Below are 25,828 nucleotides of genomic sequence, written 5' to 3'. Positions count from 1 at the left end.
TAAAACATTGATGACAGAGACACATTGGCTAACCTTCATACCTATGGAGTCTGGAAACGTTCAGCAGCTGAGTCACACTTGACCAGGTCAGGAATAGGAACACTGAACAGGGCTAAGAATAGCAAAGGCATTCTGGTTCCAAAGAACATTCAAGAACCAGCTCTCCAAACACAACAAAAACAGGGAACAAAAAACCCAGGAAAATAAAGGGACCAGAGCAACCTGCAAAGTGAGATCACATAACTAAAGCTGGCACTCTTCAGAATCTAGCAGGCTGGATGCTGGTCTTTGCTCGGCTGGCTGCTGGGAACAGCATACAGGACACTAAGCATGGCCTACAAAACAGGCAGTGGGTGTATGGAACTCAGAGGCCACGAACTCCAGGCTTGCTGACTATGGAGCTGCTGCGAGCCTGTGAGTTAGCTGAGAGGTCCCATGGTGCCTGTTGTTCTTCTATCTCAGATAATGGCCCTTGGAATATTTACCTGTGGTTATGGCAAAAGGAAAGAAACCTTCTGTACCCTTGGGGCACAAAAGATCTCAAAAGACACATAAGGGTTGTTTGTAAACTTGAGGATGTAGTAAAAGGCAGAAGGCGAAATTCTGGTGGCACTCCCTCCGTGAATGCACTAAAATGTGCAGATACAGCTCTCCAACACTGTCCCTGCTGAAGGCACATCCTCCCCAGTGTACGCAGAATAAGAACAGGTGACCCGGGATGGCCAGACACACGCACAGCTGACAAAGGAAGGCCGAGGGCAGATTGTTAAAGATGACATTTTAATCTGTGCAGGCACATTTACATCACATAGGCTATGGCTCAACAGAAGCGTACTTTGTTTTTGTTTTTTAAGTTGGGGGCTTCTAAATCAGCCACCAGTTCAGAACAGCACAGAAAAATGAAAGTCAGAGTCTCAGTGTCTAACATTGGGCAGACGCACAGCCCACAGTGAAGAACAGTCACAGGTGGATAGGAGGAGGAGGCAGATGTTGTGTGGACGGAACACAGGGACACGGAGAAGCTCAGCAAAGCGCTTGCCATGCCTGTCCACTGAGTGACTGAAGCATGGAAGCTCAGCATCCCTGGCAACCTCGAAAAGCAACACAGGTCTCAACCGCATCAGCACTCCTTTTCCTCGTTCCTTTTCCACATGTCCACTTGGAAAGCCATAGTGAGAGGAAATCCAGTCGTTTCTGGATCTCCACTAATTAATTAGATTAACATGATTAATTTAGTAATATTCTGTGCTGTTTGAGATTCATTCCTGTCCTAAAGATCATCCCAGCTAACACCAGGGCTGCTGTGGGGTCACTGGCCCTTAGCAGGTTCCTTCCATTCATCCAGGGAGTGGGGATCATGGCTCGGGTTGCTCCATGGGTAAGGCTGCCCCACCCCTCCACTCTGGGTCATTGGGAATTCCTGGAGGTAGCAGTTCACTGCCGTATAGGGAGTGGGGTCACAGGCAGGACACCCTGGCTTTCAGACCCTGCTCAGGCCTTTCAGGGGCTCTGTCTGGTACGGGAGGAAACTCCTAGGAGCGATTCTTGGAGTAGCAAAAAAAAAAAAAAAAAAAGCGATGGAATAGTCACACTGTTTCTCATGTTCTCAGTCCTAATTCAATTCTTCTTAGAAGTACAACTGAGGGTTGTTTCATCTGGGAGGTGCTAACATTTAGCTCAAGTTAGGGAACAAAACCAAGAAGCAATCAGCAGGAGCATTAGGGAACGTTGGGTTTTACTTTAGAAATCACTTCTTTACAATGCTCAGCAGTGGGCTGTGATCAGGATGTTATTCTCTACAGCCAGATGCAGTGATTGTTTCTCCTGGTGCCATGGTCCTAACCCAGGCCTTCGTGCATGCTCGGAACACCTTCTACTGCGGAGGGACAGACCCAGGCCAACGCTTCATTTCTTCTTTAACTTGAAACACATTGTGTGCCACTTATCTGACTGGCACTGGAAATCTACCTAACCTCACATTGCACCAGAACTAGCACATCCCAGTTCCGAAAGCCAGCAGGACTCGGGAAGAGGCTCAACGAGAATAAAAATGAGGAATTGGTACTTCTGAGATCCGAAGCGTTCCTATCCCCACCTTAGTGTTTAAAGATGCTAAACAGTCCACATCACCCCGGAGCACACCTGCTGGCCCTGCTGGCCTTTGGAAACCATTTCCGAAAGCTGCTCTTTTGGAGGGTGCCGGCAAGATCCAGAAGAAGGAGCCAGGTGAAGGAAGAGAATCCATCGCACATCAGGTCCTCAATACAGACAGATAAAAGGCTGAAGCTGGGGGGTGTGTGCGGTCCCTGACCCTGGCTGAGGTGACAGTCTGGAACAGAGTCCAGTCACCTCATTTTTGCTATGTCTGACCCATTCAACGCCCTGAAAGTCAGGGCAAGTGCTTTGAATTAAACAGTAACTAAACATGAGCAGACTACCACAAATAACAAGTGAGAACTTCAGAGATAAGAGTTGGATAAAAGAAGTAGGTTTTGATTCTTTAAAAAAAAATATGGTTGCTCTTAGTATATAGGCACTGTAACAGCCATGTCGAAAATTCTGGAGAACCATAAATGCTGGTTTTGGGTTCAGCTCCTGCTTCTCTGCACAAACTTAGTTGTTGCTTCAGTCTCTATCACCTATTTCCATCTGTCTGTCTTTCCCAAGACGTCAGGTCCTTTGAACCAGCTTGCTATCATCATGATGACCACTAGATGGCCTCCGGTTTCAGGAGTTGAAAACAATGCTTTCTAAAGCCCACATCCTTCTTGATTCTACCCAATGGCACCAGTAAGACATCCAAAGAGATCCTTCCAGATTTCATTTGCATCAGTACAGTGTAGTTACGTGACACGCACATTTACATGAATTACACTTTGCATACAATTGAAATATGAAGACGGGAAAGAGTGAGACATCAGTAATGTTTTAAGTAGCTAGGCAACTCCTGCTGGCCATGTCACAGTGAGTATAATGTGGGGACATTAGGGTACCTGAACTTGACCTCTGGGATCTGTAAGCATCCTGTTGCTTTAAATGTAATTCTAGTCTGTGGTCATGTGTGAATTGTTCCATATTTTAGCTGGCCAATATGAAAAGTAAGGGACCAGACAAAACAAAGCAAAACAAAACAAAAAGTGACACGTTTCATGACAGAAAAGCAACGGGCTGGCTAAGTTTTCCTTTCCTTGCGCCATGTGGAGTTAGGAGTTTCTCAAGGGGAAGTTTCACCAGCTTCCAATTTTAACATGCAAGGTGACTCTCCTGTGAGGTATGACGTCACTGAACTGTTAGAAGCAAACTTGCCATCATTGGGGCAGCACTCTCTGACCCTCTCCAGAAGCAGGTCTCTGACAATCCTGAGGAAAATCGGTGCTCAAGGGACAGGCATACCAGAGATTGGCAAATAGATTCGAATATTGTACAACTGCCATGCTGAAAATATCACAGCTTGCAGCATTTACTAAACTTCTGCTTAGTGCTTATTAAACTTCTGCTTGGTACTCCTTCTATCAGTACCAAGTTCAACTGAGCAAGGCCATATCCCTGAAGAGAAGTTGAGAGGCCATGTGCACAATAGGTCCTTGCTAACAGATGCTGTGTCAACAAAGGTCCCCCCTGCAAGGTCCTAAGAGTCTACTCCGAATCTGACCTCCATATTTATTATTGATGGAATATTCTATTCCTGTCTAACCAGGCCATGGAATTCGGGCCTCTGTGTGATATTCTCTAGCCCTGAAGAGGCTCACTGCATACAGTGTCCATTTTCACAATGTCATCAAAAAGAATGAAAAAATAAATCTACACTGAAATATTCATCTGAAAATGAAAATAAAGGTTGTTTAGAACAGTAACTGTGGCATTAACAGACTAAAGGCTGACAGAACTCTCTACCTTCCAAGCAGTGACCTAAAACAGAGGAGGAAGTTCAATGACTGTTCAATGACTGGCTTAAGGTCACAGGCTCAATGTGGAGCAGTCAGATCTGAGGAGCTCAGAACCAGGGCTCCCTTCACTGTAGAGTGTTGCCACCTTGGAAGGATATTCATTCACATTCTCTAAGTCATGAGGTGTGGAGAGGTAAGGACTGCTGTTAGCTCTTCTGGATGCAATAAGGAGAAGTTTCTGGCCAGGTGCCGAGAACTGTCCCCCGAAGATGACGAAGCTTCACAGATTGTTATTCTGGCCATTTTCTTCTTCTGGGTTGTTTTTGGCTTGTTCCAAGGCTAGATTTGCTTGTCTTTGATTAAAGTCTCTTTTTACTCTTAAAGAAGAGAGAGAGAGAGATTGTTCATTCAAAGGAAAAATGAACTTAAACTTTTGAAACAATAGCATATAATTGAATAATGTTTTACTATTTTAAAACTTAATTAAAATATAATCACGTCATTTCTCACTCCCTTTCCTCCGTCCCACCCCTTGTTTGTCTGACCCAGGCCCCTCCCAAGTTCACTCCCTCCTCCTCTTTAACAACTGAAGCTGGAAGTAAAAATGAATAAATACATAAATACAACCTGCTGAGTCCATTCAGGGTTGCCTCAATTTATAAAGAGGTAAGAGCTGAAAAAAAATCTTAAAAATCATGTGTTGGGTTGTCAAAATGGCTCAGGGGGTAGAGGCGCTTACCAACAGGCCTGACACCCTGAGTTTAATCCCTGGGACCCACAAGTGGAAAGAGAGCAATGGCTCTTGCAACTTGTCCAATGACTGCCCCCCTGTCCCCCCAAACATTAAAATGAAACATTTTTAAACTGTCACTGTGATTACAATCCAGTTTCCCTAAGTAAAACTATGACACTAGGGTTATTTATCAGAAAAAAAAAAAACACTGGCAGAAAAAAGGCTTTAGAAATTTCAAAATTTTTATCCTATATTTGCATAATTTTAGAATCAGAAAAATTAGAGCTTAAAATCGATCAAATCTCTGCAAATGAAATCTGCCTAAATAGCATCATTTCAAGCTGCTGGACTTCACCCCATTACTCACTTTTCTCTGTTGAAAATTATAAATTCCTTCTGAACGGCATCAAGGTGCTCTTGAAGAAGACAGGTCTTCAAGGTGAGCACAACAAAGAAACAGAAGGATGCTTAGATGACACACAGGGACCACAAATAGCCAATGACCTCTATTTGGTGAACAACCTGGATCGAATCCACAAGTGCAGATTGGTCATAGTTTTACTGCTTGCTGTGGGGCAATGGTCTTTTTTCCTGTCACTTGTATTATTTTTAATCAAATGCTGATTGGCCAGTAGTTAAGTAGGAAGTATAGGTGTGACAACCAGGCAGGAAGTAGAGGTGGGGCAATGAGAACAGGAGAATTCTGGAAAGAGGAAAGCTTGGTCTGCAGTCGTGACCCAGATGCAGAGGAAGCAAGGTGTGACTGCCTCTCTGAATGAGGTAATGAGCCATGTGGCTAACATAGACAAGAATAATGGGCTAATAGAAGTGATAAGCGTTAATAAGAAGTCTGAGCTACTGGGCCAATCAGTTTGTAATTAATGTAAACCCCTGTATGTTTCTTTGGGACTTAGTGACTGTGGGAACAGGGCAGGAGAGAAACCTCTGTCAACAACTGCTAACACAGTAGTGGTTAACCCACCGTCCGTGCCCCTGTCAGGGAGTCCTGTACATGCCCCTTCAGCAGCCTGTACCACACCTTTCCGGAGACATGATGGGAAATTAAGATGATGTCCTTCAAAGCCTGGGGACCCATGTTCTGGTGCTGCTTGGTGCTTGTCAACAAGAAGGTACAGACAGTCTAGGGGCCATGGCAGCTGTGCCTATCTCATTACCATAAACCCCTAACACCAGGGAAAAGCAGGCTTCCAGATGACCTCCCCACAGCAGCTCTGGAATGAACTGCCCTTCCCTGGCTTGAGGGGGAACCCACCTACCTGAGACGAGTCGCATTTCCTCATCTCCTTCTCTTTTTTGGCCAGGCGCTTCTTTTTCTTATGAAGAGGTTTGGATTCCAAAATCATTTCTTCCAGTTCAAAAGTAGGGTCACAATTGAGCCTGCCTTTCTGTAAAGAGGAAAGCATGGCTCAGTCCTTAGAGGCTTGCATCATTCCTAAGACTGTATAAACCTAATACAGAAAACAGTACTTAGTCCTAAGGGGAACAGTTCAAGCATAAAAACTTGAATGGCCGCTGAGGTTTTATAGCACTGACTGCCAGCCTTGTCATTTATAGTCTTTGATTGTATAGTTTATTTATTTTCATATGCTTCTAACTATCCCTCAGTGAGTAATGGAGGAGACCATATTAAAATAATATTTCTAAGGTTTGAGCTCTTGGGTTCCTTAGTTTGTTCCAATGACCGCATAGATCAGAACCATGGCCATTGCTTGTTCAGCTGCCAAGGTCACCAACCAACTTTCAACATCAGAATTTCTGAACATGAGGCCAAGAATTTGCCACTTGCCAGGTTCTTCAAGTGAGTTAGGTTATCAGAAAGACCCACGATCTATAAGGTGGAGCCTCTCACAAGAATCAGGAGTGGCTAACAGAAGGGAGTTTGTGTTTGCATCAGGTGCTATCCAAGGTCCCACATACTTACCTCAGTATGCACCCAAGTACAAATGTCTCCCCGCTTTCCTGTTGCTCACGAAGGTAGACACTTATACTCTTGAATGTTGCCTCCCCGCTCCCTCCTTTCTTCTACAGGGCTTTTACTTGACAAACTCACTGGACATCTTATCCAGCCGTTCAGTGCAACACATGTGCACTGAACATGTGTTTGTGTCCCTATAACAAGTGCCTCACTTGGACTTGAACAGAAAATTCAAGAGCCTGTGGGAGCACCTCATTCTTGCCAATGTTTCTCTGCCCAGTGGTACAACTCACATCCAAGACAGAGAGGAGAGAGAAGCATTAGGAGTAGCCCTGCCTAAGCTTAATCCAGCCGTGTGCAGTGGGACACAGAGACACTTGTTTGGTACTCACCCCATGGGAGTTATCTCTCTGCAATTACTAGCTCTTAAAACTATGGTCAATACAGTAAATCTTAGAAAAGAAGAGGAACGATCCTGGGGGTGAAGTTTCCCACTAAGCAACTCACAGATTTCCAAGGACAGCAAAGATTACTTCCTTGCAAGAAGAAAAGAGATTGCTCTTTTCAACCAGCATATTTCTGGAAATAACTATTTGGGAGACTAGAACCTCTTACAGCACAAATCATGGCTACAACCTAGAAGCCCAGACATCAACTCCCTAGATTGGAACCCCAGTTTAGCTTCTGGCCAGTTGTGTGATTTGGGGGGGGGGGGTGTCAATTTACTCCATGTATCTCTCTGTTTTCTCCACTGTAAAACTAGTCCTGGGGCATTTTTCCATTCCTGGTGGGATCATCAAATAAGGCCCTGCATGAACTTGTACACAGAGTAATGTGGACAGAGGGTGGGAGCTATTAGGGCTTGTTAGACTGGACTTACAGTTGGAACGAAGCCTGGAATGAGCCTCTTCTGAAGCACTGCATCCCAGTTCATGTCACTCATGTAAGGGAAACTCTGAATGTCAGTCAAGTGGGAAAATCGTTGGTCTGGATTAGGTTCAAGTAGCTGCCAATGAAATACAAACATCATTGTCACAAGGAAGACCAGATAGGTGAACCCCAAAATTTCCCCCTAAGTGTTCTGCACGAAGCATCCAAAGGGAGTTCCTTGCAGCAGAGATCAAGCAAGCGGTTTGACAAGACAGTGACCTCCTTCTCCTACCCACATGCAAATCCTGTGGAGAGTGCATGCTTTGGAATGACACTAGAAGTAGTGCCTGTTACATGATGAGTCAAATGGATTGTCCCTGGAATCCAATAGAACTTCCCTTCCTGACTCTCCTGCTAGGCAAGACTGCTTTCTAAACCTTAGCTTACCAAGCTCAAATCATGAAAAACAGTATGAAGTAAACATGGCTTTACAGAGCTGAGACCTGAAGCTGTGTCTACAAATGATGTAAAATGGGTAGCAACCTTTTTTTCTTTGTATTGTTGCTCCAGTTTATGACCCATTGAAGCCAATATGTGATTTGACTGTACTGGGCTCACATGCAACTCCAGACCACGTACAACATAGGACTTCAACTCAACATTAGCTAAACAAGCTCATTCACTGCTCAAGGAGACACATCCATTGACAATGTGGCAATGTAGTATTGACAGAGCAGTGTCAAAATGCTTCTCTTGGTTTCTGTACTTACAATGGAGTTGTAGAAAGCAATGTATGGGCCATTGTCAGTCAGAAAATCACGTGAAGTTGTATTGATCTCATAAAACTATGAGAAGGTGCTAGAAGAGCTAAGGTGTGAAGCAGTGATCCAGGAGAGACTATCACGTGTAAAACCTCGTGGTGATATTATCTAAGGAATTGGAGGAGAAGGCAAAACAACCAAACCAACCAAAGGGCGGCCAGATTCACAAAGTTTGAGAGGCTATTTGTAACTGGTATAATACACAATTTCGTTTGATCTTTATTTGAAGACCAATAAGAAGTCGCTGAAATATGGGGAAGAGAAGAAAAGAGAGTGGAGTGGCAGAAGCAGGCAACGAATCTGCAAGGATTTGATAGCAGCTGAACTAGAGCAAAGCCTCGGAGATGATGGGCCATTAAAGTGACAGTGGTGATTGAAAGTGTAAATTAGGATCAGATGATGGACCAGATATGGAGATGATGACTGAGCCCTCATGAAGGGACCAGCCACTGGGAAAGAGAACACTGAAAGAGACCCACGGAATCCAGGGAGATTAAGAATTACACTTGGGACACATTGAGTTTGACAAGGCCTTGAAATATCCAGAGGCACCCATTGGTTGAACTAAGAAAGCCATATACATGAAAATGATTAGTCACAAGACCCATTCTACAAATGTGTGTTTTGCTGACCACATCTAGACTTCTAACCTTATACCAGGCTGTACACTTCCTTTCTTGACTTCCTTCCAATGTCCTTTTTCCTGTCTCACCTTTTTCAGAAGGGATACCATCTCTTGTGACCAAGCAGAAGGGTAAGTTACAATTGCCGTCTCAAACATGTTCACAATTTCCTTGCTGGAAGTACTGGAGCGGATATGGTATGGTCTCTTAAGGGAGAAAAAGAGAAAGAGCCTTCATTTTTACAGGTCAAAGGTGGGAAAACGCGTGAAAGTGTTTACAAGGTAAACTTTGAAATAATAAAACCTCAACAAGAACCCCTTTGAGTTGATTGACAGGTAGCCATATTGGGTACATGGTCAAGTGCTGTCAGAATTTCTACGGATTTTTAAAGAAATGTCACGGACTTTAGTTTTTCATCAAAATATCCTAAGTTTTAAGAACTTGTTATTTTACAGATCGAAACAAAATATTTCAGTGGATTGAACCAGTCTCTGAGGTACTGATTTCAAAGTGTTTTGTTCATAGCTTTTAGGCATATTTATATAAAAAGTGAATAATGAAGAGAAAAACTTCAAATTATTACATAAGGTTGATTACAAACAGATCAGAATTTTCCCATAGCCTTATCTGAAATATGACAAAAACTAGGTGGTGTGGCATGTATTGTAATCCCAGGACTTGGGAGATAGAGGCAGAAAGATCAGGAATTTAAGACAGGTTTCAGCTACATAGTGAGTTTAAACCAAGCCCATGCTACCTGAGAGAGATGCTTTTAAACAAATAAACAACAACAAAAATGTAAAAAATTAAACATAACGATAAGGTTAAGGACAGAAAATTGCTTAGAAATATCAGTTCCATTGTCTAATACTCTGCTTCCATGAAGTTTGTTGTGGGGAACTTTATGCTGGGATAAAAGGTTAAACAAACAAACAAAACCTTTTCCAGAACAATCATTGTCATCTATTGTTTTGGCTTGAATAAAAGAAATTAAAATCAAAATGAAGTTTGTATGAAAATCTCATTTGGAAACATGTTACTATAATCTACTCTAAAATTAAAAAAAATTTTCTTAACTAAAAGACAAGCTGCTGATTATTTTACATCTGTCCACTAGAGGGCAGACGTTACGATCGTTAACTTCTATACTGGGTTTTTCTGTCTTCTAGGAAAACTGTAAGCAACTTAAAACCAGAGTCGATATTATGTGCACAGGGACAGGACTTCCACATTAGATTAATCACAGGACAGTTAATGTGTGTGCACACATTTATCACATGATTGGTCTTTCCCAGATGTTTAAGTAATCGCTGATGGACCAACCAATTTGGAGAAAGAAGAAATGTTTGTTTTTTCCAGTAGTCAATTAAAAGGTTTTACAATGTAATCACGGGTTAGAGTTGGAGGTCAGAGGCTTTGAATGCCAAACCAGGTCATTCATTTTCTGTCCCTCAGTTCCTTCATGTATAAGATGGAGCTACTTCACAAGTAAAATGAACCACTGGGAGAGGCTGCTGGGGAAAATGGGGGCAGGAATACAGGGAAAGTTCTCTGTGGCATGACTTGTGTCATGTGACCAGCTGACACACGAAGAACCACAAAAAAGAGGGGAATTAGAGATGAAAATTGTTTAGCAATAAAGAAGCAGAAACTGAAAACTTGCAAGTTTGGACTCTATTCACAGTATAAAACACTGCAAACAAAACAAAACAAAGCCAAGAAAAGAAAAAAAATTAAAAAAGGACAAAATACAAGCTCATGGGGATGTTGCTTATTTTGAAGAGAACATAAAGGATAAGGCTGAACAACTAATTGATAAGGAAATGCTGCTTGTGAGTCACGGGCTTCCAAAGGCAGAGGCGATTATGCCGGCAGAGACAATCTCTTGGAGGTAAAGGGGACAGACAATGGGCTAGATGGAAGGGAAGGTGACAGACAACTGAACATCTTCTGTTCCGTCTTTACGGTCAAAGAGAACTGGTTGGACTGCTGCTTTGAACTTGGGACCCCTTCTGGTTTTCTTTTTCGTCTCTTCTTGGGTGGGACTGTCTAATTTATGTCTCTGCCCTTCATCATAGCTTGAAAGCATGTGATTTGTCCAGCTTTCTAGGTTCCCAGGTGCATGGGAATTCTGCTCCGGGAGGAAACATGTCCTGGGTCCCATCCACAATGGATCTGGATGGTATTCAGATGAGTCTTGGGACTCTAGAGATGATGCCGGGGGGAGAAAATGTTATTGCTAGTGGAATTTATTGAGTGTACGCTCCATATGAGGAGGACGTGGGTTTCGGAGAACCCAGAGAGAAAGGCCATGGTCTGGGTGTGTTCCTTATACAGTCTTATGTTGGAGTGCTAACCCTCAACAAGATGGTATTTAAAGACAGGAACTGTGGCACAGTTTGAGACAGAATGTGTCCTAAAGGCAGAGACTGACATTTTAAGATTAAATGACCTTTCTCTCTCCCCTTTGCCTTCTTGTGCTCTCCACATCTTTACTCGCCCCCCCCCCCCCATCCCTCCACCCCTTCCATTCTCTGTGTTGTTAGGACACCAGAGCCCTGCGTTTCTGACTCTCTGACTTGGACTTCCAGCCTCTATGAGCTGTAAGAAAATAAATACTCTACGCTACCAGGTTCACAGTACACTATTTTGGTAGGCTGGGCTAACTACGATAAAACTTTGCGGGGTATCTGAATTCCGTATTAATTTGTAGTAATTGCGTAAAATATAATTTTTACTATTTTTCTCTGAACCTTTTTCTAGGGAAGAGTTTCTCGCTTGAGAAATATTTTCACTGAAAAGGCCACTACTCCAGCTTGCTAGGGAACTCATACCCAGCAGCCACGTCAGACATGGGACCGAAAAGACAGGGCGCAGGTTGTCTGGTGCCAACAACTCTCACGTTGATGGAGAGGTGTGTTTGAATGAGAGCCCTGTCCAGTGACTAAAAATGATTTTCTTTAAACACACACGTAGATTTACCCAAGAGAGTGAGGCCTATTGATTTCATTTTATCAGAAGTTTTTGATATCCATATTATTAACTTAACTGTAGAATTAATATTAACTGACAGATTCGGCAGCACATAGAGAACACTGAATTCATCTGTGCAGAGGTCTCAAGGGGTATTGTTAACACCAGACAGCATAGGTGTTTTCTGATTTCAAATAAACTGCTTGGTTCTTAGCAAATAATGCATTCTTGCATTCTGAAACAGAACCTGAAGGGGCTGGGGAGGTAGCTTAGTGATTAAGAGCCTGATTGCTTGCAAAGGACCTGGGTTTAGATTCCAGCACCCACATCAAGGTGGCTCACAGGCACATGTAACTCCAATTTCGAAGCATCCAATGCCCTTTCCTGGCCTCTGTAGGCACTGCACACACGTGGGGTACATAACACACACTCGGGCACACATACATAGACATACAGTAGCAGATCTTGAAAACATTGTTTTTCTAGAATAATACGAAACGAGAACATGTGGTTCAACTGTACCCGGCCTCTTAGCAGCTCGTAAGCTGTCACCCCCAGGGACCACCAGTCAACAGCGAAGGAGTAGCCTGTTTCCTTCCTGGAGCCGAACATCTCAGGAGCTGCAAAACACGGAAAAGGTTAGTTTTGCTCCCTGAGATGCCAATCAATCTATTTCCCCAACACATTCCTCCCAAGAAGAATCAGCAAGCCTGGAAGGTGTAAACACTCCCACAGTTGTTTATTATTCAGTGGTGGATTGCTCGCAGCAGGCAGCACTTTCTAATTTCTTAGCTCGCCCAGCAGTCCCGTTCATCAGCTAACACAAGCAGACATGCGCAGACCTTAGTGGACAAACTCTTTTCTTCTTTAGAACCTTTACACTGTCTTCATCTGCAAAGTCTACACTAAAGGAGCTGAATTTATTTAGCAATCTCAAACAATGCTTAGAGTTGGAGGAAGATATGCATTGACTTGGGGACACCTGGCAGCATCAAGGGGGTGAATGCAGCTTTCTTCTATGCATGAGATCAGGGGGGAAAGGAGAGAGGGCACTCAATGAAGTATAACACTTTGCAATAACCATGGGAGGTTTCTACTTTATAACTCTAGTTCTCTGAATTGACTGTACTGGAAAGCAGAGTCAGCATCAATTGAACCTTAGAGGTGAGCCCTCAGGCCGTCTCTATGCACTTAGTTATACATTTCTAAGACTATACTTGATTCCTAATGTTTAGGTCAGGGGACATGAAGGACCAAGCAAGGACAGCTATGGGGCTGCTGCTCACTAAGTTACACACTGTCTAGTCAAGAACCTAGCACTCAGAGTCAGTAGATAGAAACTTATCAAACAGATGAGTGAACACGGAAGCCACCAGACTTGTGACCATTATCTCTGTGCCTGTGCTGGGTTCAAAGGCTGCCCCTACTATTTACGGTGTTCATGAGCAAATCAGTGGGCACAGCGTAATTCCTGCCCCAGCAAGATCAGAACACTAAAAATAATTCTTTTTATCAGTTTAGAAATTAAATGAGTTCATGCCTGTCCAAAGGTCAACACAGTGTCTGGCATTTGCAAAACAATCAAAACAAAGAATCAGAAGCAAATGACCATAACAGTCGAGGAATTTACCTAGTTCAAAGCTACAAAGAGTTGATGCCACACCTCCTGCAGTAAGGTACTGACTGGGCAAAGGAAATCCTGAGGACATGGCCTGTTTATACAAACCTGTTTAACTGTGAGCTTGAATTCTAGCTAGATTTTTGTGGACAGCTTCCCATTCCAAGGGTAGCATATAGACATCCTGATGCTCAGGACTGGCTCTAAGGGCTCTATGCTGGAGAACTAAGTGGGTCTCATGCCCTGGTGAATTCATGTTTCACGGATCACAGTGTCCTTTCTTCAAGTTCAAAGTCCCAGTGGAACTGGGGAGACAACGGCCCTGACCCCTCAGTGTTCCTATTCCTGGATAGAATGAACTGTAGGTTTGTGTTCCTTCTTCAGGATCGTACCACAAATCATCTCTCAGGAGACAGGTGTCAAACACTGCACTTAAGAGGACATCCGGGCATTCAGAAGCATGGCAGAGACCATGTTGTTAGGAAACACCAAACAAAGTAAATATTACACTACCAAAGCCCTGGACTCTCTCATATCAAACCATCCTTGGAGGAGGCATGACTGTTCTTTTTTATATTCAAGTGTATGAGCACATGTCTGCCATTTGCTCTGCTTTCAAACATGAAGGCATCTGTATATGTGCTCCTTCACTAAACCAGCATTCATGTTGTGCTAAGCCCTGAGGTAGCGCGATGGACATTTAAGAAGAGAAACCATGACAACACACAAAAGTGCTGGGACATTTTAGGCCTTCAAGCAGGCAGGTGGCAATGGGAGATGCTGAGGGCCTTTCTCTGATTCCTTGCTCTGATTTCCTGACTCCCTTTGCTCCTGAGAGAAGCCCAACAGAACTGGGAAAGCATTGCTTTCCCTCCGAATAGACAAGAGGTCTTTTGTTTGGAACTTTTTTCCTTTTTAAAGAGTTTTTCAATATACACATTCAGAAAGCATCTGAAACAGAAAAGAAACAAAGGACTATTTAGAGGCCAGTGCCCCTGTAACCATCGTCCCCATCAAGAAGCACAGTCTTGCTCCCACCACTACAACTAACCTTCCCACTCTGCTTAGAACTCACCACCCTGAATTTTCATTGAATAATGTTGATTTTTATAATGGCATATGAATTTCTAAGCAACAGATTAATTTTGTCTATATGATATATATTTCCCTGGGGCTACGAATTAATGAAATGAGGGACTGCAAAACCATTTACTTAATTTGTTTCAAGCAATTACAATAAAGCCAACAAAGTAAAAGAGAGAGAGAAAGTGAAGGAACACATCCTACCAAGTCATTTGCATGACACCTTTTCAGACCAAATATAGTTGTTTGTGATTGATCCAAACTGCTAGGCAATTTAGTTTGTTGAACTTAGCACTACATGGATACATGGTGATTTACGTACCTGCCCTCTTGTGGATAGCTGTTGGAGCTATTTTACATTTGGGAGTATTGCAAACAATGTTGCCTGGACCACTCCTGTGCTGCTGTATTCCTGTATCACTGGTGGTGTTGTCAGGAGCAGATGGGCTGGAGATAGGGCTGTGCATTTCACATACCCATCAAAGGGCTGTGCTGCTCACACCGAGACCCGCAGCCAAAGCCCCCTTTGCTCAACACTCTTTTCCACACTTGGGGTTATTACTGACTTGTCGCACGTGCCATTTTATCTCATTGCAATTTCAAATGAATTTCCATTGAAATTCATTGTAGGCTTGCTACAATTCATATGCTTAATTGGGTATTTGATGATGGTCAGATTTAGAGTTTAAAGCCTAGGCATCAGGTTTTTGTCAGAAAGGGTCCCCCCCCAAATAGTTCTATAATATAATAAAAAAATTCAGATATGACCTCAAAAAGTGTGCAAATGATGCGCTTTGGAAAAAGAACAGAAAAACACCGTATATCCCGTATATTATAAAGCTATGGCAATTAATACTGAAAACCCCAGAGTACAGATATTAGTATCTGAAGTTATTTAGATGATGAGGAATGATTTTCAAATAAGCATTGGAGGGTTGTGATTTTACACAGAATTTCCAAATAATTAATAACCTAACAAAAATGGCATAAGACTTATTAGATATACGTCCAGTGAATGTAGTATAGAATTGGTAATAAGTAAAAATGAATAAAATAATAAAGTACTAAGTAGACAAATCTAAGATCTGGAATAAGAAGATCTAGCTAAGAATTGCATCCAGGACAGAAACCCTAAAGCAGGTCCACATGCAAACTTGAGAGACTGAACACATGCTTCACATGAGCCAGGCCCTGGGCGTGAATCCCAGCCCTCCACACAAACGTGAGTAGTTAGAGCTTATAAACGAGGAGCTCATTGTGTATGCGTGCAATCCCAGCATTCAGGAGACAAACAAGGAGACTCCTGCTTGTTTAAAGTCTGAGCTACATTGAAAGTTCTGGACCAGCCAGAGCAACACGGCAAGACTCGGCCCCCAAACCTGAATCTCACAACCAACGAATTAAGGAGACAAAGAACTCGTGCACACCACAAATACCGCACACTAGGAGCTAGAAATCATGTCCCCGATACATACAGGCAGGTATTATTTAAGTAATCACTAAGAAGCACAAAAGGGAAGAAAAACGGGATCAATAAGAAAATAAGCAGAGTCTATGGACAGGCAATATATATAGTCACAGAGATGGGTTCCGACGTGACAGTGAGGTCTGCTTCTCCTGGTATTTGGGAGGTTGGGGTCTTGATAACTGGGCACGGGTGAGGATGCAGGGAAGTATGTGTGTTACGCTCTTCCAGCATGAGTAGAAACCAGCCTTCAGGGAGAGACATTGGCATGTGTGCTTTGTAAGCAGGAATTCTTTTTTGCAGTGGTAATTTTAGCTAATAGGTAAAACTTGTATGTTTATTGAGTACAGTATATTTAAATATATAGTGTGAATGAATCAATTGAAGCAACTATGAATTACAACACACATTTGCCTTTGTGTGTGTGTGTGTGTGTGTGTGTGTGTGTGTGTACAGGCATGGGCACATTCCATTCCATGATGTGAATGTCATGGTCAGAGGACAGCTTGTAGAAGTCACTTCTTTCTTTCAACTCTGTGGGTTCCAAGGATCTGACTCAGGTCATCAGCTTGGCAGTGGGCCACTTTCCCTGATGAGCCATCTTGATGGCCCTTACTCTTGTTTAGATTGATAAAAACCCAAGTTACGCTCGATGATACTCAAGGGTAGAAGACATTATTTTATGACAATATTCATGACAAGAAATAATCAAGTTGATGGAAATGATTCTACTACCAAGAACCAAGATATCTATGACAAAAGGACAGTTCACAGTGAGAAGCAACCAAGTATTCAACAGCAGAGGAAACTACACACACCACAGCGGGGCCCTCTCGTCTGCAGCACATGGTGCAGAACGTGGGCTTTATGTCCTGACACAGGAAAATGAGCAGAGTTCGTTGTCGGACAAGGCTCAGGCTAAGTGGGCAGGGGGAAGAGGGTACCGTTTCCAGGAGAGGTGTGTGGACTGCTTGGACCCATGGCTATCAGACAGCTTAGAGCAGTGCTTCTCGACTTTCCCAATGCTGTAACCCTGTGGTGATATTTTGTTTGTGCTCTAACATGCTAAACTTGCCTGAGGATCAGAGTGTGGAGCTGGCCACTAGTCAGCCATAGAGGCCAGACAGGAGGGGCACACATCTTTAATCCCAGCACTGGGGAGGCAGAGGCAGAGGGATCTCTACAAGGTCAAGGCCACTGTGGGCTACACTAGATTGATTTAGTCTCAAAGAGAAAGAAGGCCAGGGATGGTGGTGGCTCACACCTTTAATCCCAGTACTTGGGAGTCACAAGCCTTTAATCCTAATACTAGGGAGGTAAAGACAGGAAGGGATATGGCTGGGTGGAGAGAGGAATATATGGCGGGAGCTTAAGGCATTCAGTCTGGGGATTTCTGGAGACAGGATCTTGCCCCCTCTGTTTCTCTGATCTTTCAGCATTTACCCTGATATCTAACTCTGGGTTTTTATTATTAAGACCAATTAGAATTCACATTATACAACCCTCTAATACAATTTCCCATGTTGTGGTGACCCCCCCCCACACACACATAAGATTATTCTAATTGCTACTTCCTGTCATTTTGCTACTGTTGTGAATCATAATGTAAATATCTGATATGCAGAATGTCTGATAAATGACTCCCATCAAAGGGTCATTAGATCCCTCTCCCTAAAGAGGTTGTAACCCACAGGCTGAGAACTGTTCACTAAGACCATGCTTTTAATCCTTCCTTGGACCTGTGTCCTGACTGTTGAGATTGCTCACCTCTAAAGTGGAAGCAGCCACAGTTATTGCCTTACTGAATTGTTTTTAGAGCGAGCGATCTAAAGCATGTTCTCAGAATGTACCCAGCGTGCTAGTGAATGTCAGTCATTACATCGTTATCAGCGCCATCTCCCCAAATGTTCCAGGCTCGATGCTTCTAGATTTGGATTTCATTTCATGCTCTGCCAATCACTTGTTCGGGGATATGATCATGCTATTTTCTCTCTGGGTTGGACTTCCTAATGTATGAATAAAAATCACAGTAAGATCTGTCTCATGGAGCTGTTTTAATGATATAATGAATATTAAAGACTTAACAAAACACCTGGGACATTATGGATGCTCACTACATGACAGCAATTGTTCATCAAAGAAATTTGGTCTAATCCACCTTCTAAAAGTGAAAAGGTAAATGTGTTTGTACACAGAAAAACATTCAAAAGGAATCTATAAACATCAATTGGTGCAGGAATTATTTTCTTCTTCGCTTGTCAGCATTCTGCACTTTTTTCTTAGTGGACTTTCGTGCTCTCTCTCACACACACACACACACACGCACGGGCACGCACATTCACGTATGTACACACACACACACACACCCCTCCTCACATTCACGTACACACACACACACACACACACACACACACACACACCTCCTCAGTATAAAGGAGAAAGCTTTAACTGGTGACCTTCTAAGTGATCTGGATTATACTCAGTTCTAAGATGGGGATGAAGGAGGAGCTAGAGCAGTGAGCTGGAACAGGAGGGCAGAAGGTAAGAGCTTATGAAGGACACGCCCCTCATCTTGTTGTTTCATCCTGGACTCTGTCTTCTCAGGTCTTTCTTCTTCTTTCTTTCCATCATTCCTTCTTTCCTTCCTTTCTTCCTACCTTCCTTTCTCTCTAGTTAATTGCTAGCATTCTACACCAGCACTATAAAGTAAGTGCTAGTAAATTACCAGTAGATAGAGTAAAAGAGAAGGCAGGCTTCTAGTCAGAATCCTTCATGAAAAGAGATATTTTTAAAAAAGACAAAAGTAGATGAAGATAAAGCCATAGGCTATGTCGTTCACACATTCTTTTGGAATACAGTGGGAAACATTCCCAACATGATGGACAAACAGAACTAGTTCAGCTCCTGAAGGGCCAGGAGTGGAAATGACCCAGCACACACTTCACCCCTTGTGCCTCTCAATATCTGAAGCCAGACAAAGCTTGACATAAGTCTAAGATTTTCATCCCAAGATGACTAATTGTTACCGTGAAGATCACATCAAATTGCTGAGTGTCTTTGCTTAACCACGATAAGTATAGCCAGCATCATAGGGCACTTTGGGAAACATGAATGACTAAATGGATGTAAAGTATCGGACACATTGTCTGGTCCACAGGAAGAGTTGGATAAATAAACACTAGCAATTGCCCGCTGGAAACATGAAAGCTGACAGTGCCTGGCCTCGTGTCTGGACTCCAATTTCCTAGTTCTATTCCATGAAGATGCCAGAAATGACAACTGTGAAAAAAATTAAATTATACAGATATTATACTTAAAAGGACTGGGGAGAGGAAAGTTGTGTTCCCAGTACTCTGTCACCATGGAAACCATCCCTAGAAACCCCAGATGCACACTTTATGATTTGGCGCCAAGAAAATAGCCTATAATATGGAAACCCAGGAAACCCAGAAAATAAACTGGACAGACCAGCAGGCTTGGATAGTCCCTTTTATAACTAGAGTGCCGTGGGTTTTAGGCAGAAAAATGGGCTGAATTGTGTGTCCATTATATTAGAAGCGACAAAAGAAATTTATTCCCCCACTGGCCATTGAAAGCCATGAAATCTGCAGTTGTTCAAATGTTACATAAAATAAGGCTTCTTTTTTCTTTAGAGAGAAGATCTTGTGATGGCCTTTCATGTAAGAGGGACCCCCGCCCCCTAATCATGTGGAGGAAAGAGAATGAAAAACTGGCAAGAAAAAATTGAAAGTGGTATTGTTCATTTCCTTGATTTTTTTTCCAAGTTCAGACCTTTTCCTATGACATTCTCTGGCCACATCTAGCTGGTGACATTCACTCTGCCCCTTTCTGAATCCCTTCAGCATCAACAGCTTTAATATCCTAACTAATTAAGAGAGCTGGCCTAGAAGAGAGTGGGTTTCCTTCTCCTGTGTCTGCCAGTAACCCTGCATTGTTTAACGCCATGCTTTAACAAGTTGGTACCCCACCCCCACCCCATGGATAGCTTATCAATCATCAAGACCTAATCAAGTTTAATCCCTTTGCTTATTATAAGGCTTCAAACGTCTTAAAATCCAGTGTGCTGAATTCTGACAGCAGTCTCTCAGAGCTCAGTCACCCACCTCATCAGGCTGGATTTCCCCACCTCAGAGTAGGGATAGAGGACTGGGCTGGCTCTAACAACATCTTCATCTCTTGTTTCCTAGCAAGCACTGCTTGTGTTTAAACATGTAAAAGGGACCATGACATCCTACTGCAGCAATGATGAGTCCGTGACAGGGCTGGCAGAGCTTGTCAATTTAGCTTGCACAGCAGGGACCCAATGACTTTCTAAGCCTAATGATGACAGAGGATCTACCCTGGAGCAGTTAGCCTGTACTGCAACTGTTGGCATCTCCAGTGAGCCATGCAGACGTGAGTCTCCTTTGTAAGCTGTAACCCAGCATTGTTACCCCTGTGAAGCTGGACCACGAGTTTCACCTATCCCCTCCCCACCAAAAACAGTCAAGTTCTGTCTTCTACTGCTAATACTTGTCTCTACAGTCAACAAACCCTCATGAACAACTAGGATCAGTGAACTCAGGAAACAGCAAGTTCAGCAGACAGATACCTAACCCCAATCTGATTGCTAAGATCCTGTTATTATAATCAAATCAAGAATTAACAGATGATGAGTGATGTGAAATTCCCCTCTGTATACTGTGATATGTTTTATTATTATTTGGCCTATGGTAGGACCATATATAGCCAGGCTAGAAGAGAAATAGAAAGAGAGGAGGTGAAGTCAAAAGGAGACACCATGTAGCTGCTGAAGGAACACCAGAACCTTGCCAGTAAACCACAACCTCATGGCAATACACCTATGAATAGAAATGGATTAATATAAGTTGTAAGAGCTAGCTAGTAATATGCCTGAGCCATTGGCCAAACAGTGTTGTAATTAATATGTTTTTTATGTGTTTATTTGGGTTTGGGCGGCCTGGAAATGAACCTGCAGTCTCCTTTTACAGATGAGAATCAACTCAAGTCTTTAGGAGTGATATGGAAAAGGCATGTATTTCACTACTGTGAGAATAACATGTCTGCTGATAAACAGAAAATCTCTAGATTTTCCAGAGCAGATAGGGGTGCAGCAAGTTCTATGAAAACAGCATTTCTCTGCAGAGGAAAGCACTGACAATTGAAGATGGAATTTGGAGCTGATTTGTTGCTACAATTAAATGTAGATTTTATGGGCTATTTGACTCCTAGCCCTACATTGTTAAATTCTTAATTGTCAAGACAAAAATCAGTTCCATATATCACTGTAAATGGAGGCATGCACATAATGGAACAGTTCTTAGGCATAAATTATTTTAAGAAAAACTTAACTCATGAGATTGCTGTGAAAACAAAATTGAAGCTAATCCTAGAACTGTGGAAGTACCTTGAAAACTTTACCACATTGTGCATGCATACAATATTATTTATACAGTGCTAAAATTACTCTTGCTATATGTTATGATTTGACTTATTTCTGGTTCCTTTGTGTGATTTGTTTTGTATCTCTCCTACTGGCATGAGGTACGTATTGTACGTATTGCTTTTAAATGGGTCACTATCATGTTAAAATCCTTTCACAGACATAGGTAATTAGCCACTGACTAAATTCATACTTTTGTTCGGAAGTCGATAGACAACTGATTAGGTCATAAAATAGAATTTGTAGAATGTGATCGATGTCCCTATTGAATCAAAATCCAACCATGTAACTTGCTAATGCAGATGGCTCTGCCTTACTTCAGACCCATACATCGGTAGTCCCCTAGGTAAAGCCAACCAGAAAGGAATTTGTCTGCTCCAAGTGCAAGTCCTTAAGAATATGACCTTCAGCAAATGGTATCTAGAAGAATTGGAAACACCAAATCTGTTCTTACAAATGAAAACCACTTGTGAAGCTGCTCATACCCACCCATGTAAGGCTTGGTGCCAGCTACGGTGGTAATCCGAGTCTCCTTGGGCAGCAGAGCAGCAATGTTGAAGTCTGTGATGTGCACATGCCCTGTGGGGAGAGGAAGACCAGGAGAATGTTAAACCCCTTCAACCTAGACAAATAGTCCCTCATCTAATAAGTGGGAAGATCTGGATGCTTAGCAATGAGTGCAGGCTATAAAAGTCCCCTTATTCTATCCTCAAGACCAATGAGGCTTTAAACCACTGCAGCAGCCGGAATATGATACACAGCCATTAGTATCTGACTATAAACGTGTAGTTCAACCTCAGACTATTTGAGCTTTGGTAGGTGAGTTCATGCTCCAGAAACTCTTCTGGGCATTATTGTCTGCTGGCAGCAGTCTAGATTGCTTATCCTGTATATACCATATAGGCGACAGCCAGGGCCTCTGAAAGCATCACAATCCCCATAATCTCTTATGGGGAAATTACTATTTCCTGGCACAGATATGGATACACATTTTGTTGTTGCTGTTCTCCTTGTTTTTCTAAGACCCCATTTGTATGGGGGAAGCAGACAGGGCAGGTTGCCTCCAGTGAACTCTAACAAAGTAAATTCTATCAAAGGACAACAGGCAAAATTCAGAATTTTATTTAAAGAAATTGGGGGGCCAGGAGACATAGTCTGTGTCCAGATCTCTGTCCCTAACAGACCTTTTCTTTTCCTACATTGAGCCTAAATTTCTCCACTTAAAAATATAGTGGTAGATTATATGATGCATTGGAACCCTTTGATTTGTGAAGCACAGCAATAAACAGGTCTCTTTGGGCTGTAACACACAGCAATAAAATGTGTGTGGAGCACTTGAGTTTGGTAGGAAATATACCCTACATAATGTTCCAGGGTTCTGGCATTTACAGCTAGAAGGAAGAAATGGGCAGGGCAGTAAACTTAAGCCAAACTTGTATGTTATCTGTTGGCACAACAGTTATCTGCCTTCCTAGGAGCTGGAAGTGTTGGCCTTCCCATTTACATGTGCCTGCTGCTTTGATGGAGATGGGATTACAGAGGGAGTACCAATTTATTCTCCTTCCAGGATCCTCAGTTCAAACTCCCCACATCAAACTCCACAGTCTGCTTCTGGCCACGTCTAGCCCATCACCAAGGAAGACCCTCACTCTCTCCATCAACATGGTTCTGTTTTGTGCAGAAAGTACTTGCTTTTTGTTTGCATGGCATTTTCATAAGGTCGAAGCAGCAGCATTCATCCAAATGGAAGTGAGTTTTCTTTACCAAATCACATCAATGAATGAGGTCAATAGCTCTCTACCATAGTTCTGGGTCTCGGTTTCTTTTTTCTTCTATTTAATCCATAGTTCGTGCTCCAAATATTGGACAACTTTGGAAATTGATACAAATTAAGTGGGCCTGAAATCTCCCATTACAAGCCTGTTCTCTAGAACAGGGATGCGTGACTTTAAGTCTAGTCCCCACCACTAACCAGATGTCACCTGGAAAAAGTCACCTGGGCTCTCTAACTGCTGTCTTCTTACTAGGTAAGGTTAAGGGAAAATGAAAGACAGCAGGGACTATGGGAGACCCAGCCCCGCACCCGTCAGGGCACCAGAATTATTGTCAATCATTAGCAGAAGTTAAGGCACAGACTGGCAAAGCACATGGGCCTGTGTCTCACTTCCCTCCAACTACAGCTAGACTGCCAGGAAAGTCTGACGTCTGCATTGAAAACGAGAAACTCCAGAAAATGGTCATGAGTGGTCAGGCATGAAACCCTTCCCTAAAACTTGAGGTTTTCTATAATCAGTACAAGGTTGCCTACACGTATGTTGAAGTAGAGTGTAAAGAATGCTTTGAATACACCCAATTCCTGAAGCCTGTTCTCTGGGCCAGAAGCATGAGTGTCACTCAAGAACTTGTAGGAATTGCAGAACTCTGAGCCTTTCTATACTTTCTGGATCAGAAACACTAAGGTCCATGTCTTAGCATTTAAACAAACTCTTCAGGTAACACTGAAGTCACAGAGAGTTTGATATTATTGTTTTGAAAGAAGACCTGGCTCAGTGGAATACTGAGACTGTTTCACAAGACTACAAAGTAAGAATGGGGGATACTGGCCAAAGAAGGCAAACCCAGGCAGCACTGACTGTCTCTCTGCTCAGTTTGACTGAATGAATGACGAATATCTATTAACATCTGTGCATGATTCCTTCACTTTTTACAATGCTGTCTCAGCCTGTCCCAGGGAAGTGCCCCCTGTTGTATAGGTGACTGGTTTTAGCTAAGTTCATAGGATCCAGAAATGGCGGAATTGAGGTTAAGATCTAGAGACTGGTTTAGGATCTAGACATTGCTCTTCTGACACTTTGGTTCAGATTCCAAATCTCCCACTATGCTATGTGTTCTGTCACAAAACCAAAGGACTAAGCAACTTGAAACACGTAGTTTTTTGATTCACTCAGACATCTTCCTCTGCCAGGATGCAGAGGAAATATTTTGAGGACTCATGGGAGCTCCAGCGGCGTTATAACAACTCCCAGCACCATAGGCAATGCTATGCCTCAGTTCCCACGGGTGCTTCCATGCTGAGTTTACCCTGTCAGGCTCTCTCCTGTGATGTGGGAGTGACTTCCAAGGCTGAGTTGGGGGTTGGGATTCTCTGTGATGCAGATGGGAGAAATCAGGACTTTTCTTAAGAACGGGGCAATTTTATACTTTCTTCCATAACTCAGGGCTCCAAGCAACTCCTGGAATAACATTCTCAGCCTTGGGACTTTAGAGCTACTAGATGCATTGTCTTTGCTCTGACCCTGACTTGGGCATTGTAAAATGCTGGGTGTAAAATTCTCCTGTACAAGACTAAGGGCTTCCTGATCTAGATTCCTGGGGAAGTTTGCACCTTGGATAGCTAATAACCTCAACTCATCCTACAGGGCTGTTGAGTTCAGCTTCCACTGTCGTCATTGTCTATACTCTTCCTCACTGTGACTGCGCTCAGGCTGGGGCCCCTTTCATCAGCACCTCTCTCTAGGGTACCATATCCCATCAGCTGGCAATAGCCACAACTGCTAAAATTTTGCAAGTGTTTACAGTATGTGCAAAAGATACCCGTTTCCTGTAATATCAACTATTGCCAGCTGTAGATAAGACATCATTACCTGGGGCCTCAGGTATTGTCTTACATTTTCAATAGGACGCTTCATTGATTGTTTTTCAGCATGTGTTGGGGCTCTTCATGGAGGAAGATGATAAGATAGAAATCTCTGTTCTTTCCCATTCTCAAGAATGAACTTTTACCTCCCTCTCTCGTGACTACAGATATTAAAAGCTAAACTACAAATAATGTTATAATTGCCAAAGTCTTTGAGATGCCAGGCAGGCATTATTGTTCCTCTGGATGCAACATTTGTTTTCTGACTAACTTAAGAAAACCACAAATTTTTTAGACCCTATGAAAGTGATAAAATTGGATTGGCCACTTCAACTGGCAGGATGTGAAAATACATTTCAGGACGGTTTGCTATGATTCATCTAAGACCTGATGCCATATTGGCTCTGAATTAGTATAAGTGAGATATCTGGGGAGAGCAGAAACTTGAGTGCTCAAAATGAAAGCCATTTTTTTACATCAAATGCTGAGTCATGAGAGATCTTTATTCAAATTGTGGAAAGAATCTCCATCTTATATGATCTCACATGAACACTGATACACGCTGGGGAATATGAACAATATGAATCCTTAGAACAAAACAAAGCTTCATTCTGTTACTGCGCACAGGTGAATGAAGACAGAAGTCATAGGATGGATACAATACTCATTTGGGAGGCTGGGTAGAGCAGGAGGCATGTAAAAGAAATCACACAGCTGC

General features: G+C 42.8%; 1 protein-coding gene across 2 annotated transcripts in view; it reads right to left on the bottom strand.

The window, feature by feature from the left end:
* Positions 1-2,693: 2,693 nt before the first annotated feature.
* LOC121442250 (serine/threonine-protein kinase 32A) overlaps positions 2,694-25,828 on the bottom strand; it is a 110,472-nt gene continuing 87,337 nt past the window's right edge. Inside the window, exons 7-13 of one of the 2 annotated variants that reach the window (XM_041643723.1) lie at positions 21,963-22,052; positions 12,366-12,463; positions 8,960-9,076; positions 7,437-7,562; positions 5,898-6,026; positions 4,988-5,052; positions 2,694-4,264 (exon numbers count right to left, since the gene is read on the bottom strand). In XM_041643723.1, coding sequence (XP_041499657.1) covers positions 4,168-4,264; positions 4,988-5,052; positions 5,898-6,026; positions 7,437-7,562; positions 8,960-9,076; positions 12,366-12,463; positions 21,963-22,052 — 722 coding nt within the window. In that variant the 3' untranslated portion in view covers positions 2,694-4,167. The remainder of the gene's footprint in view (positions 4,265-4,987; positions 5,053-5,897; positions 6,027-7,436; positions 7,563-8,959; positions 9,077-12,365; positions 12,464-21,962; positions 22,053-25,828) is intronic. The other variant, XM_041643724.1, reaches the window with a different exon arrangement.

This window comes from Microtus oregoni, unplaced genomic scaffold (assembly GCF_018167655.1).
Source record: "Microtus oregoni isolate MIOR12 unplaced genomic scaffold, Mior012 000088F_ref0000325, whole genome shotgun sequence".
Classification (NCBI taxonomy): Eukaryota; Metazoa; Chordata; class Mammalia; order Rodentia; family Cricetidae; genus Microtus; species Microtus oregoni.
The sequence above is the reverse complement of the archived record's forward strand: the minus strand, read 5'-3'. Positions and strand labels throughout refer to the sequence as shown.